The sequence below is a fragment of the Astyanax mexicanus genome, chromosome 7 (assembly GCF_023375975.1).
Source record: "Astyanax mexicanus isolate ESR-SI-001 chromosome 7, AstMex3_surface, whole genome shotgun sequence".
Classification (NCBI taxonomy): domain Eukaryota; kingdom Metazoa; phylum Chordata; class Actinopteri; order Characiformes; family Acestrorhamphidae; genus Astyanax; species Astyanax mexicanus.
Window position 1 is genome coordinate 47,843,784 of NC_064414.1, and position 14,474 is coordinate 47,858,257.

Consider the following 14,474-nt stretch of genomic DNA (forward strand, 5'->3'; position numbering starts at 1 on the left):
GACTTTTTAAAATGTGAATGCTGCATGTGAGCAGTGTATGCTAGAGCTGCAAAGAGAATTTATAACATTTTTTAATATTCATTTTGTTATCCATTTTGTCAGCTCCACTGAGTATATAGGAGTAAATCACTGCTGTGTTGAGCACTGGTGGTGGTGTATGAGGTGTTACTGTGTGTTGATGTGCTGGTACAGTGAGTGGATCAGATACAGCAGTGCTGCTGGAGTTTTTAAACTGAGGAGTGTTCACTTAGACCCAATCCCATTTCACCCCTTGACCCTACCACTTACCCCTACCCCTTCTTTTCAAGTGTAACCCTTCCCTTTGGAACAGAGTTACAAGGGAAAGGGGTAAAATCCTGCACCCTAAGTATTGGGAAACCCTTCAAGTACCCGATACGTCATCAGGAGCGCTAAAGTTCGGTAACCTAGCTGCTGCTGCTTAACTTTCTAACTTTATGGCTTTATTGTATGTCTTTAGAAATAAGGGAGATGGCGCAGAAAGTAATTATTATTGTCCATTCCTTAATTGCTCTGTAATTTGGAGCTTAAATTAGCTTTGATAAGCTTTTATTTTATTTTATTATATAAAGACTTTTTAAATTTTAATTTAAAAGCCGTTTGACCAGTGGTAGGATGGTCCCCCCTTTAATGTGAGTCTTGGTCCTCCCAAGGTTTCTTCTTCCTCCTGCAGCTCTGAGGGAGTTTTTCCTTGCCTCCGTGCTCGCTGGGGGTTCTGTATTATGTATTTTCTATGTTTAATGTTTTGCCTGATTCTTTGTCCTGTGATCATGTTTCTGTAAAGCTGCTTTGTGCCAACACCAGTTGTAAAAAGCGCTATACAAATAAATTTGATTTGATTTGATTTGATTTAATTTAATTTTTCCGTTCCCCCTTAAATGCTGCAGCCCCTGCCGTCTGTTGCACCATTTAAGGTGGAACGGGAAAGTTAGATAAGCTAGCTAGCTTCTAGCGATCTTTTTTATGCTTGTTATAAAATATTTAGCCATAAAACATTGAAACAACACATTAAACTATGGTAACTTTTACTTACTAGTTAATAGTTATCATAGGTATATGACAGTAGGCTTTGTAGAGTATGTTCTTGTTCAGTTCAGTTTAATTTGCACCGGTTATCATAATCAGATACTAAATTAATCATGATAGTAACTGGAAAAATGATAGATTATAAAATAATAGATAATGGTTGTCCTTAACTAAATTAACACTATTGTATGTATGGTGGTCATACAAATGTCCAAACTTTCATTTTTTTCCATTATTCTGCCGACAGTTGGTGCAGACATAGGACACACACATGAACTTACAGGAACACAGAACCACAGGCAGCATACACACACACACACACACACACACACACACACACACACACACACAGGTGATAGCATAACCATAGATTACTGATGGCTATTAGAACAGACAGCTGTCTCAGCAGGACTCACCCTTAGGTGAGTGAATGATGGAAAGTGTGTGTGTGTGTTATGTTGTGTGTGTTATGTTGTGTTGTGTGTGTGTTTGAAGCAGGTGCTGTACCGGCAATGTCCTCTGGATACACAGCCTCCCACCTGGCGGAGAAGCCGCGGTCAGCCAGCCGGCCGTCAGACTGGAAACTCAGGGACATCCTGTTACTGACACTGACAAGCACTGGAGGGAGAATAAACCCGCAGTGTGTTCCTGAGAGAGAGAAAGAGAGAGAAAGAGAGAGAGAGAGAGTGAGAGAGGGTGTTTAGACGTGTGGATCATTATCAGCATTATCAGAATGCTGTAACTTTTGGTGTTACATAACAAAAAATGTTCAAAAACATATGATCTGCAAATATTGTGATCATATTGAACATATTCTACTACACAAAATCACATGACACTCAAAATGGCACGACCAGGAAGTCAATCACCTGAATATTGAATTCACCTGTTACACACACTATATATACCCCGTCACTTCACTTAATCCTCGGCAAGTATTGACAGATTTTTCCTTGTACAAATATTTTCTTTAACCTGTATCAACTCTCTAGTTCACGACATTGTTTTTGTATTTGCCAACCCTGATTTTTGCCTACCCTCTAATACTGCCTTGCCTGTGTTTGAACCTTGGACTGTTTACCATATATTTAGGATGTTTACCATCACCACCTTTCATTTAGTAGCACTTCATATGAGTAGTATAAGCCCTGTGAATAAACTAATAAAGAATCAACTGAAGAGTGAGATTTTTTTTCCGGATTCTGTGCCAAATTCTGTCCCAGCATTTATTATACTCTTTACGTATGTGGATCATTGTTTGCATTGTTCGGGATTTAATAAACATTTTTTCTTAAATAATAGGTCTATGCTTCTTCATGGTTGCAATGTTAATTAATATCATCTGTACCAAATTCTGTCCCAGCATTTATTGTAATCTTTACATATGGAGACAGTAAGATAAATATATTAAATGAAAACATATTAATAGCTTGATATTTTTATGACAATAGCTTTTAATGAATGACTGAAATTGAACTTAAATAAATTATTCACCATAATAATGCACAAAAAGTAATTTAAAGTACTTTTTTTTAAAGTATTTCCGTTATATTGTCTCAATTTAAAGTAAATTTAGAATAAAAAACATTCTTAAACAGTGTTCATATGAAATTTAAACAAAAGTTGGTGTGTTATACTGATATTGACCTCTGTACAAGATTAAAAAAATTGGAAGCAGATGTCTAATAATAATTTGAACAAATTTGCGTTGTGATACAGTGCTATAAAACGATACACCTTACTCTCATCAGCACCTTCCCCAGTAAGAGCTTTCTGACATAATTATAGAGTGCCTATGAACCACTGGCCTACATTCTGTACTGCATAACGACATGTCCCAGTACACCTCAGTATAACACAGACCTGCTGGCTACATTCCACCTGTACATATTACACACACCTGTGCATACAGCACACACACATATCACCCCCCACCCCCATTTACACACACAAAGTTTTTTTTAGACCGGACCGGACAGGACATAGGGTTGTACAATGTACAGACAATGCCATCATAATATATTTAGCTCCTCCTAACTAGAGGACACGGCATGAATCTACACAATATGCTATCAAACTAAGCTCTCAGAGAATACTTTTGGGGAGCATACCTCCTGGTGAGAGATCACTGACATGCCTTTACTGGATTTTAGATTCTATTCGATGTCGGATTGGAAACTCAGGCTAGGTCAGGCCGGTGATGTAGGTGTCAGTTTTTTTTCTTTCTTTTTCTATATATTTAAATATAGATATATATATCTAAATATATATATATATATATAAATATTTATTCCATTTTCTCCCCAGTTTACTAAGCCAATTTCCCAACCCACTCAATAGCAGGCGTCTGTTTTTTAATGCTATTTTTATTTTATATATAGTTATGGCATAATAATCACAATATAGCAAAGTAACAAACCAAACTGTGTTTTTTTTTTAAGTTTCACACTATTATAATATTACAATTATCAGTATAATTATGGCTGGCAGAGTGTGTGTTTTTCACACTTAGGGTATATGTATAAAAAAAAAATTGTGTTTGTTCAGAGAGTATTTTATGTTCTTAAACCTTGTTAATCATATTAGAGTAATGGAAAGTTATTTTAAATTATGCTATTTTTGTTGGTGCATAGCTCAATATAAAAAAGTTAGTTTTTTAAAAAAGTATTTTATATTCTTAAACCATGTTAATTATATTAGATTAGAGGAAAGGCCTGTGGATCATTGTTCGCATTGTTTGTGTTTTAATATTTCGCAATTTTGTTCTTAAACATTTTTCCTAAATAATAGGTCTATGCTTCTTCAGTGCTGCAGTGTTAATTAACATCATTCTGAACAGATTTTGTTCATTCAAATGAATTGATGGTTGACAGACTTTGAGAGAGATGGCGCATTATTGGGAGAAGTATTGAATTGATTGCCTGTTATCTAGGCAACCTACAAGTGTAGAGCAGGATCTACAGGCCCAACTGCACCATCTATGGGCAACCAATGTGCTATATGGCCACTGGAGATCATCTCTGTGCTGAAAATGCATGAGATAGGCAACCTACACTAGACGTAAGGACATCTTGATCTACCCCCGCCCATACACACACACACACGCACATACTGAGTGTGTATATATATAACGCACCCCAGGAAGGGCATGGAAGGATAGAGGGGTGCTGCGGCTGATGAGGCGAACGGAGTGACGGTTGAGGACGAGTGTGTGAGTAGAGTAGAGTAGAGTGTGTGATTTACTGGATGTTGTGTATAGTAGTGTTTAACCTGCTCGGCTGCTGTAATACAGTAACACAGGCTGAGCTGCTCCACTTTACCAGAATCTGGGACACCTCACACCCTTCCCTCACACACTCAACAGCTGCACACTCTCTCTCTCTCTCTCTTACACTCACAAACTCTCTCTCTCTCTCCTCTCACGTTCCTCTGTTCTCTCCTTTTACCTTTCTCTTCCTCTTCCTCTTTTTTTCTGTATCTTTGTCTTATCCTTGCTGTTCTCATCTCTCTCTCTCTCTCTCTCTCTCTCTCTCTCTCTCTCTCTCTCTCTCTCTCTTGTTTCCTCTTCATTTGCTTCTTTACCCAACGTTCCATCTCCTAATCTTCTCTTTCTCTCTCTTTCCTTCTCTCTAGATACCCCTTCTCCAATTTATTTTTCCAATCTCTCTCTTTCTCTCCTCTTCCTCTTCTCCTTATGTCTCTCTCTCTTCTTTTTTCTCTGACCCTCTGTGGCCTTTCACAATCTCTCGGTCTATCTGTCTCACTCTTCTCTTTCTCTCTTGCTCTTCTATAGATCCACTCTCTCTTATTCACTCATTCTTTATCTCTCTGTATTGTCCTCCCTGCTTTACACCATCTCTCCCCATATCTCTCTCTCCATCCCTCTTTCTCTTTCATTCTCTTTTTCTTCGGCTTTTCCCCTGTCTCTCTCTCTCTATCACTCTACCTCTAACTCTAACCTGTCTATCACCCCACCTTTCTACCCCGCTCTCTCTTTCTCATCCTCATTTCTTCTGCCTTTCTTTCTCTGTCCATTCTTTTTCCCTACTTCTCTCTCTTTCTCTCTCTCTCTCTCTTTCTCTCTCCTTCTTTCCCCTGCCCCCACCTGAAGCCCCTCCCCTGCTGTGTATGTGAGGGTACAGTATGTGATGTGCAGTCTCTCTCTCTCTCTCTCTCTCTCTCTCTCTCAGCTAAAGGCTGAACTCCTCGTATTGAGCATGTTGCGCAGTTTTCTGTTGCAGAGTTCATTTGAACTTCGGCTCTGCTGTCTGTTCTGGCAGTGATCCAGCATCTGACTGGAGGGAACAGTGCATAAACCGATCAGCCATAACATTACAACCACCTGCTTAATATTATATTGTGTAGATCACTGTTGTTCTGCAAAAAAAACAGCTCAGATGCAACACATAATTCTGAAGGTTTTCTGTGGTATACAGTTGTGAAGTGGACCAATGAGCTGTTTTTTTTTTCCAGGGAAACACTGCACTGACTTTAGACTTGATAATAAAACACAGTGGATCAACACCACCAGATGACATGTCTCTCCAAACCATCAAACCATCACCCTAGACCTTAAGCAGTTTGGACTGTGTGTCTCTCCACTCTTCCTCCAGACTCTGCTCCCTTGATTTATAAATGAAATGTAAAATTTACTGATGATCAGTGATGGTTTGGAGAGACATGTCATCTGCTGGTGTTGATCCACTGTGTTTTATTATCAAGTCCAAAGTCAGTGCAGTGTTTTCCCGGAAAATCTTACATTTGACAACTTTTATGGAGATGCGTATTTCATTTTCCAGCAGGACTTGGCACACTGCCCACACTGCCAAAAGTAACAGTTGGTCTTATTCAATATTGTAATTTTCTGATACACTGATTTTTGGGTATTGATTAGCTATAAGCCATAATAATCAACAATAAAAGAAATAGACCCTTAAAATAGATCACTCTGTGTGTAATACATCTATATAATATATGAGTTTCACATTTTGAAATGAATTACTGAAATGAAGCAACTTTTCAACCGTATTTAAATTTTTTGAGATGCACTTATGAGTGCAGCATTCTTTAGCATCTTTGCGTCATCTTTGCACACAATATTAGCTCCTGTCAAATGACAGTATGTGAGGGTAAAGTAATGATACAATATAAAGTAACAGGAGATTCATATCCAGTGATTTGTGGGTAAAATGTGGGTCAGTTCTATTCACACAGACACAATGAGATCAGTCTTACCCAGTGACTGCTGGCTGTCGGACACAGTGAGCTTGTCCCCGCCGCACTGTCCAGCCTCTCCGACGATGGCCAGGTCAGTGATGTGTAGCTTGATCAGGAGACCCTCAGCCACGCTGATGTTCCAGGAGCACTGTAGGTTTGCAGGGTAAGTGTCAGGAAAGCCCAGCGAGTGGATCTCACCTTTACGACCAGACTGTGTCCCTGGAGAGCCACAGCCAGAGTCTGCAGAGAGAGAGAGTGGTGAAATATCAGTGTGAAGACTATTCAATGCTTTAAAAATGACCTTTATATACAGCTCTAAAAAGAATAGGCTATTTCAGTTTCTGAATCAGTTTTTCTGATTTTGCTATTTTTAGGTTTATGTTTGAGTAAAATGAACATTGTTGTTTTATTATATAAACTACAGACAACATTTCTCCCAAATAAGAAATGGCTGAAATAACAGATAATATGCAGAGCTTTCAGACCAAAGAAAACAAGTTCATATTTAAGTTTTAAGAGTTCAGAAATTAATATTTGGTGGAATAACCCTGGTTTTTAATCACATTTCCATGCATCTTGGCATCATGTTCTCCTCCACCAGTTTTACACACTGCTTTTGGATAACTTAATGCCACTCTTGGTCCAACAATGAAGCAGTTCAGTTTGGTTTGATGGCTTGTGATCATCCATCTTTCTCTTGATTATATTCCAGAGGTTTTCAATTTGGTAAAATCAAAGAAACTCAACTTAAAATCGTTAATAATAAGATGCAAGAGTCCTTTATCAAACCTGACCACCACAATTAATAGTGTTTATTAATCATAAGAGCCGTTGAGTTCACTGTATGTTATAATATGGTATAAAACTATATTAATCTGAATAATCAGAGGGTAATTCTGTGCAGTATGGTGTAGTTGTAGCACTAACCTATTGGTCCAACAGTGGTAGATGTTGTAATGGTAGTGTTTAGAGTAGCAGTGGTGATGGTGGTGGGGGACGCTGGGCTGATGGTTGGTGTGACTGGTGGAACTGCAGTGTAGACAGCTCTGAATCCTTTAGCAGAGTAGGCAAAGTCACTTTTAAAACGCACCACCATTCCACCGCTGTGGGAGACCACTGGTTCTGGCACCTTGTTTCCACAGAAGTGACCTAAGATGAATCACAGACACAAAGCTGAAACAGCTGAAAAGCTTGTTTTCCACCGAAATGCCAAATGGTGAAACTCAAATAAGCACACTGTGTGCAAACACCCATTGGTTTGTTGAGACTTACCCAGTTTAATGGCACTAACACCATCTGAATAACCATCAAAGACGTCTACATAGTCTTCACAGGAATAAGGGTCAAGGTCAAAGTCCAGGAATGTGAGTCGAACCGTCTCTTGTGGCAATACTTCAATCCTCCACTAGGAGGTTTAAGGGGAATAAAGAAGATGTATTAATTGATCAGATTCAAAATAAACACCAACACAGTAAATGCACCGGTCATATCTAAAAAAAAAAAAAAAAACCTAATATGGTTCAGCACTTTAACCCTGCTGCTATGTTACGGATCTAATTGACCCGTTTAAAAGTTTGAAGATCTAGGAAAAATAGTAAAAAATATTTTTTCAGTAAAAAACTTCTTCGGCTTGCCTTAATTAGTGTAATCATCATATAACCCCCTGCAATAGACAAAAACTAAAACAAAATTTGATGTTATGTTTTATTGTTATGTAAAGCTATTATGTCTAATATGTTGGTATTTCAAAAGTACTAAAGTGGTGAAACATTTAAAAAACTTTGAACATGTCTTTTTTTTAATTGAAAAACTAGTTTTTAATCTGATGGAATCATTACCCGTTAGAGCAAAGGAACACTGTTGCACTAAATATTGATAGAATAATTAGTAATGTAGTTAGTAATAAAACATTTACACTGCTTGTTTGTACTTTTTAAATAATTATTATTTTGGATTACATTACATTACATTTGGCAGACGCTTTTGTCCAAAGGATAGTTAGTGTAATTATAGTGAATACTTTTGCCAGTACAGCTTGGACATGCTGGACATGTGCATTAGGCTTAAAGACCAGCTGATATTAGTGCTGGTTTTCTGGATAATTTTGTCCAGTTGGTTAAGCTTTGTCAAGCCAGTCACACTGGTCACACTGAGTCATGTTGGTTCAAATGGTCATCCAGCTTGGCCACGGTGGTTGTGCTAGTTAATCAATTAAGTTAAACTAGTTGTGTTAATCATGTTGGTCAGGTTGGTCAATTTGGTCATACTGTTCATCCAGCTTGCACTAGAGGGCTGTGCTAGTCAAATAATTTAAATAATTCAGTCGTGTTAGTCATACTGGTCATTTTGGGCCATTCTTACACCCTGTTCAAGTCATGTCATGATGCTCATTGCTACCTTACACCCCACACCTTGATCCATGCCCTTTAAATACCACCCTAGTTTCTGAAAATGAGGTTTGTTTAGGTACATTTCTGGTGTATTGCTATCTTGGCAACGGAAAACACAGGTGCTCCACTGTCTGAAAAAAGCCTAGAAAACAGGCAACTATCAGATATCTGTTCCTATCCTGGCTACAAAAGTGTCCTGTGCGCATTACACACACACAGGGACATGCTGCAGTGCACAGTCCCAATGTTTAAATCAACAATAAACAGAAAACTAAATATAATAACATAAAAAAACATTGCTGTTCCTGAGAAGTGTTGGACCTGTACAGGTAGCTGCGCCATTGAAATTGCAATACGCGCCAAAATCAAAGCACACCTGGCTCTTAAATGGAATGGCAAGTGACATGGTGATTTGTTTATTTGACGTTATGCCCAAAACACGTGCATGATGAATTAAGACAATTAGTACATGCCTTTCTTGCATTTCAAGCCATACATAGGTTACTTTTCCTGTCGTAACGATAGCAAAGACTCACTGACACACCCCCCAAAATCAAGCTGCGCTGTGCATAGTTGATGGTTGATGCACTCTAGTCAAATCCCTGTGAGAAATATTGGAATTAGGATGTATAGTAACTGTTTGTAATGGACAAACATGAGCCAATAAGCACCATTAATACCCAATAATATTCCAATCTTAATGCACATTTCAGCTTTTCTCTGCTTCCTAAAACAACCAGCTCAATTATTCAGCTCATTACTGAGCCCTTCAGGAGGTTAAATGGAGGTTTTAGAGGCAGGAAAACTATAAAATTCCACAAAGAACAAGGTCATCAGGATCAGACCAGAAAAACACTGGCTTAGCAACAGACACTTTATCACTCTGTTACAGACATCGGCCTTATAGGAGTCGTTCCTCATAAACTACATGCTCTGTTGGAGGCCGCCTCAGCCCCCTCAACCTCATCACTGACCTTCTGCACTGAGAACTTTCCAAACTGTACCAGAGCAGTTCTCCTGAAAGACTTTGCTGGCCTGTAGGTCAGACACTGAACAGATGCTCAGTCTTCTCAGCCAACAGTGACGAAACGTCCTGTTCAGGGCCGTGACAACAGCCATCCGTCTGCATACAACAAATCTCACCTGGGAACTGAACACGGCGCTCACTGATCGCTGGCCCATTACCTTAATCACTAAACCAATCTGCCTTCTGCTTACTCCCTATCCCTCTATCCCTCTATACCTCACTCTTTCTCTCTTAATCTCTCTTTATATGACCCCATATCAGCAAAAACACTGCAATATCGATTTTATTCCATTACAGACAGTATGAACTAGAGATGTTCTGGGACGAGAACTTTTAGAGATACTACACACCCCAGTATAACTTGAAATGGAAAATAATAATTAATTTCTCCCGCCTTTCTGAAGACATACGATAAACCGCAAAGTTAACTTGTTAAGCAGCAGCAGCAGTTAGGTTACTGAACTTTAGCGCTCCTGATGACGTATCAGGTGCTGGAAGCATTGTCCCAATTCTCTTTTTCAAACGGAAGGGTTACACTCGAAAACAAGGGGTTGGATTAAGTGGTAGGGCCAAGGGGTGAAATAGGATTGGGCCATAGACTGGCCACGGCTTTAACCCCTCTATTTAAACAAACATCTTAAATAAAACAATCAACCTATTGAAACTAATTTAAAAAATAGAAATTAGCTTAAATCAACCAATTTTAAAGTAGCCAGCATTGCCGCATCTTTTCCCGTCTTAAATTAATTATGCATGCAAGTATCAGTTTGAAATATTTTAGATTCTAAAACAAGACAAAAAACAAAAGTGATACAAAGTGATGTTTGCAGATATTTAAGTTTATCTATTCATGGGAAAACAATGACAAAATGACACTTAAGTACTTAAGTAGTCAAGTACTTAAGTAGTCAAAATAATTTAATATACGGACATTAAAGTCTAAACCACAGGCAGTAAAAGTAAGTACAACCCTTAGATAGTACACCCCTAAATGTCCAAATTGAGCACTGCTTGTCATTTTCCCTCCAAAATGTCATGTGACTTGATAGTGTTACTAGGTCTCAGGTGTGCAAAGGGAGCAGGTGTGTTCAATTTCGTAGTATAGCTCTTACACTTCTTCTCTCTCTTCCTACATATTTTTCAGTGTATTTATCTCTCACTCTATCTTTCTCTCTCTCTCTCTCTCTCTCTCTCTCTCTCTCTATCCCTCCCTAAGACACATTATAAATATCTGTCCCATTAAACTGAGTAACAGGCGTCGTAATTCAGATGATCCTGCTTTCTGAGCGTCCGTATGCTGCCGTGTGTCCGTCTGTTGTGCTGGAGTTTGACAAGCTGGCTGTTTGTTAGTTGTTTTCAGGCTCTCCGCCCGGCCAGATGGAGCGGTGGAGCGACAGGGAGGGTCCCAAGAATCCAAACTCTATAATCAAACCCCCTCCTGCCAGAACATCTCATCAATTCTCCTCACGAACCTCCCCACACGGCTCTTCTCCTGCTCTGGCAGCTCTGAGGCTGAAGCTGAGTGAAATAGCTAATCAGTTTAGTTCACTGAGCGTGCCCATGCGCTGACTGCAGCTCTCACTACTGAGAATACTGAAGCGTGAGGAGACTGACCCATGCCCCGCCCACAAAAGCATTCTTTACAGGTAACTGTTGCCAAGTTAGTCACTGTAATTGCACAATAAAAAAGTTTAATTTGAACATGACTTAAAAAACCTTTAAAGGTTTTTTTTGCACTATTAGGGCTGTGTGCTTGCCGATGCTATATGCATACACAACACAGGGGTTATGATTCATTATACCATAGTTAGTTCCTACCCTGCAATATGATTGGCTGAGATGTGTTTTATGAGTGACATTATCAACCGGTAATGCACTGTATCCAAAGCTCTCCATGTATTTCTCTGCCACATACTGGTGACCTAGCAATGATGCAGCGCTTTCAAACCAAATACAAAGCAAATTTGATGTAATTATACACCACTGGAAGCCCCTGGATCCCATAGTCACAGTGCAGAAACACCATGTCTCCAATAAAAGATGCAGCCCCACAAATTAGCCCTGCTATTAAAAAAATGATCAGACATTATCAGCCACCAATATTAGGTTAAGCGTTGTTATTATTAAAATAAAAGCTTAAGTGTATATATTTTCCAGTTATTTATTTATGTTCCAGCCTATCTTTTTTACATTTTAACAAATCATTAAAATAGATACTGTATTGCAAAACAAAATATCAAGACGCTTTAATATATAAATATTTTCCTACACCTCTATACACTACATGGATAAATCTGGTTTACTTGCCATTTTGACTATTCCTTGTTCTGTGGCTTTATCTAATAAATTATCATGATATAAGTAGAGTTAGAGTTAGTTTTATACCCCTTTAACTAGCCACTGTCTGACATTAGGTATGGTGCCAATAGGTTCATCATTGTTTATCTGCTCCAGAGAGTCTTATTCTTTTGGAAATGCTTCTTAAATCTTACTAATCAAGCTATGTCATCTGACCAGTGTCAGCAATTGATTCAAATTAGAGCAGAGCTGAAGGCATTCATTATAAGAAGTATCCACAGATGTTTGGACGTGTAAAATATTTATTTTTAAAAGTGTAATATGAAGCTGATAGATAAAGTTCCCCCGTACAGAAGATTAAAGTACTCCAGGCTCATCTGAACAGATCAGGGTTTCCTGTAGGAGCAGCTCTGTAAGCTTTACACTTTATTCAGTTAGATTTTCTTTGGAGATTCAGCAGTTTTTGAACTGTTTCTACTGACTAATGCTTTCAAACAGCAGCAGTCGTTCATCATTTGAATCAGCAGAACTGGCTGTGTGTTCAGAGTAAGGGCTGGGAGAGGGGCCGGCCGTTTACGGGGGGGTTTACTTGGCTAGTCTGGCTGTTTTACAGAGAAACACTGACGTAAGGTAAAGTAGTGAGATTATCTTCTCATTAACCGTCTCATTACAAAAGTCATTAGTTACTTGTTCACTGGCATGTCAAAAATCATTGGACAAAAGTGTTATCTCAAGGGACGGCTTGGGAACGTCCTCATCTGCATAAGTTGTGAGGTAATATCTTGTGAGTGAGGGTGAACATTGGTCAGCATGCTCATGGCAAGGCAAGATGATTTATCAGAGCTTGAGTAAATTCTGACAGCACATGCCAGATGGATGGAACATTCTATTTCTGAAGTTGTGCGATTGTTCCTGTCTTGCTTTACAGTTTGTGTTGTTTTTCTTGCCATGTGCTCCTTAGTACACATCTCTGTTTCCTTTCTGTTTTGTCTTTGGCCTAGCCCCTCTAAGTAATCAGTGTTCCCTCTCCTGCCCCCTCATTTCCTTCCCCAGGTGTTCCCTGTTTCCCAGTTTGTATACATATACCCCATGTGTTCCTTTTTTCATTGTCATGCTTTTTGTTTGACCCTGTTGTGTTAATCCTCGCTTCAATGTGTAATTAATTGCTGTTAGTTTGAGACGCAGTCTTGATGTGTATGTGTAAGTTTCTGTTTTTTTTTTTTTTTAGTTTGTTTGTTTCTTTATTTGTTATAACTAGTTCATCCTTTGTTTGTTTCATAATCTTTGTTTTTTAAGTCCCAGTGTTTGTTTCCTTGTCTCAGTTTTTTGTAACTTGTTTTCGTTTTGTAATGGTTAATAATAAAAAGGCCAACTTGCATTTGCAGCCTGCCTCTGAACTGTTACAGATATGCAATATTGGGCATTACCACCCACAGTGGACCATAAATGAGTAAAGTGGATCATAATGATTGTGACAGGCGGTGTCTGGCTACAATTGTCCATGCAAACAGACAGTGAAGCGTCTCTGGCTGAAATCACATCTACATTGATGCAGGAGACCCCACACACATCTCACAGGTTAGTGCTGCCTTCTTTTGCATTCATGGGACGTGGCACAAGTCATGGGACACAATATTAGTTATTAGTCCCATGACTTTTGGCATGTCAATGTAACAAACTACTTTTTTTGAGTAACTACCTGTAAAATCTGACTGTAGGATTAGTTAACAAGACATCAGGTAAAGGTTAGCTAACGAGAGGGCATACTTTTGAGCTGTATAGAAAATCAAAAGAATGCAGTGTGGAAAACAAAAGCAGTTACTATTGATACACTGAATTTTTGGGTTAAAAATAAAAAGGTGCAAGGTGTGAAAATAGAATAATAGTGGGGTGTAACATAGCAATGAGCATCATTACACGGCTCGCGTGGGGCCTTAATCAATTTATTCTTGCCCACATCAATTATTTAGTGTTTCTTTCACAGTTTTTAATGCCTGGTAATATTTGTTTTCCATTAATACAATGTTATACATTTTTTGTTCTCATACAGAGTTCCCCAATGGTGGAACAACTTCCTTCCACTACCAGATCAGGAGAATCTCTCACTATCTTTAATAAACTCCTGAAGACAGAGCTCTTCAAAGAGCACCTACTCTCCTAACACCTCTAACTAACTACCTTCTACTACCAGATCAGGAGAATCTCTCACTATCTTTAATAAACTCCTGAAGACAGAGCTCTTCAAAGAGCACTTACTCTCCTAACACCTCTAACTAACTACCTTCTACTACCAGATCAGGAGAATCTCTCTCTATCTTTAATAAACTCCTGAAGACAGAGCTCTTCAAAGAGCACCTACTCTCCTAACACCTCTAACTAACTAACTACTTCTAACCCCATTTCCTTCTTCCCATCCTTCACTTCTCTATCCCCTTATTTCCCTTCGACCTCCTTTAAGCCCTATCTAAAAATGTTTTACCTTTAATTTCTATTAATTT

At 38.7% G+C, this 14,474-nt stretch overlaps 1 protein-coding gene across 1 annotated transcript in view; it reads right to left on the reverse strand.

Moving 5' to 3' along the window:
- Window positions 1–14,474, reverse strand: part of zgc:154142 (CUB and Tryp_SPc domain-containing protein) — a 64,977-nt gene that overhangs the window by 24,471 nt on the left and 26,032 nt on the right. The window contains exons 6-9 of the mRNA XM_022684685.2: window positions 7,534–7,666; window positions 7,189–7,410; window positions 6,280–6,501; window positions 1,552–1,692 (exon numbers count right to left, since the gene is read on the reverse strand). Of these exons, the coding sequence (XP_022540406.2) occupies window positions 1,552–1,692; window positions 6,280–6,501; window positions 7,189–7,410; window positions 7,534–7,666 (718 nt within the window). The remainder of the gene's footprint in view (window positions 1–1,551; window positions 1,693–6,279; window positions 6,502–7,188; window positions 7,411–7,533; window positions 7,667–14,474) is intronic.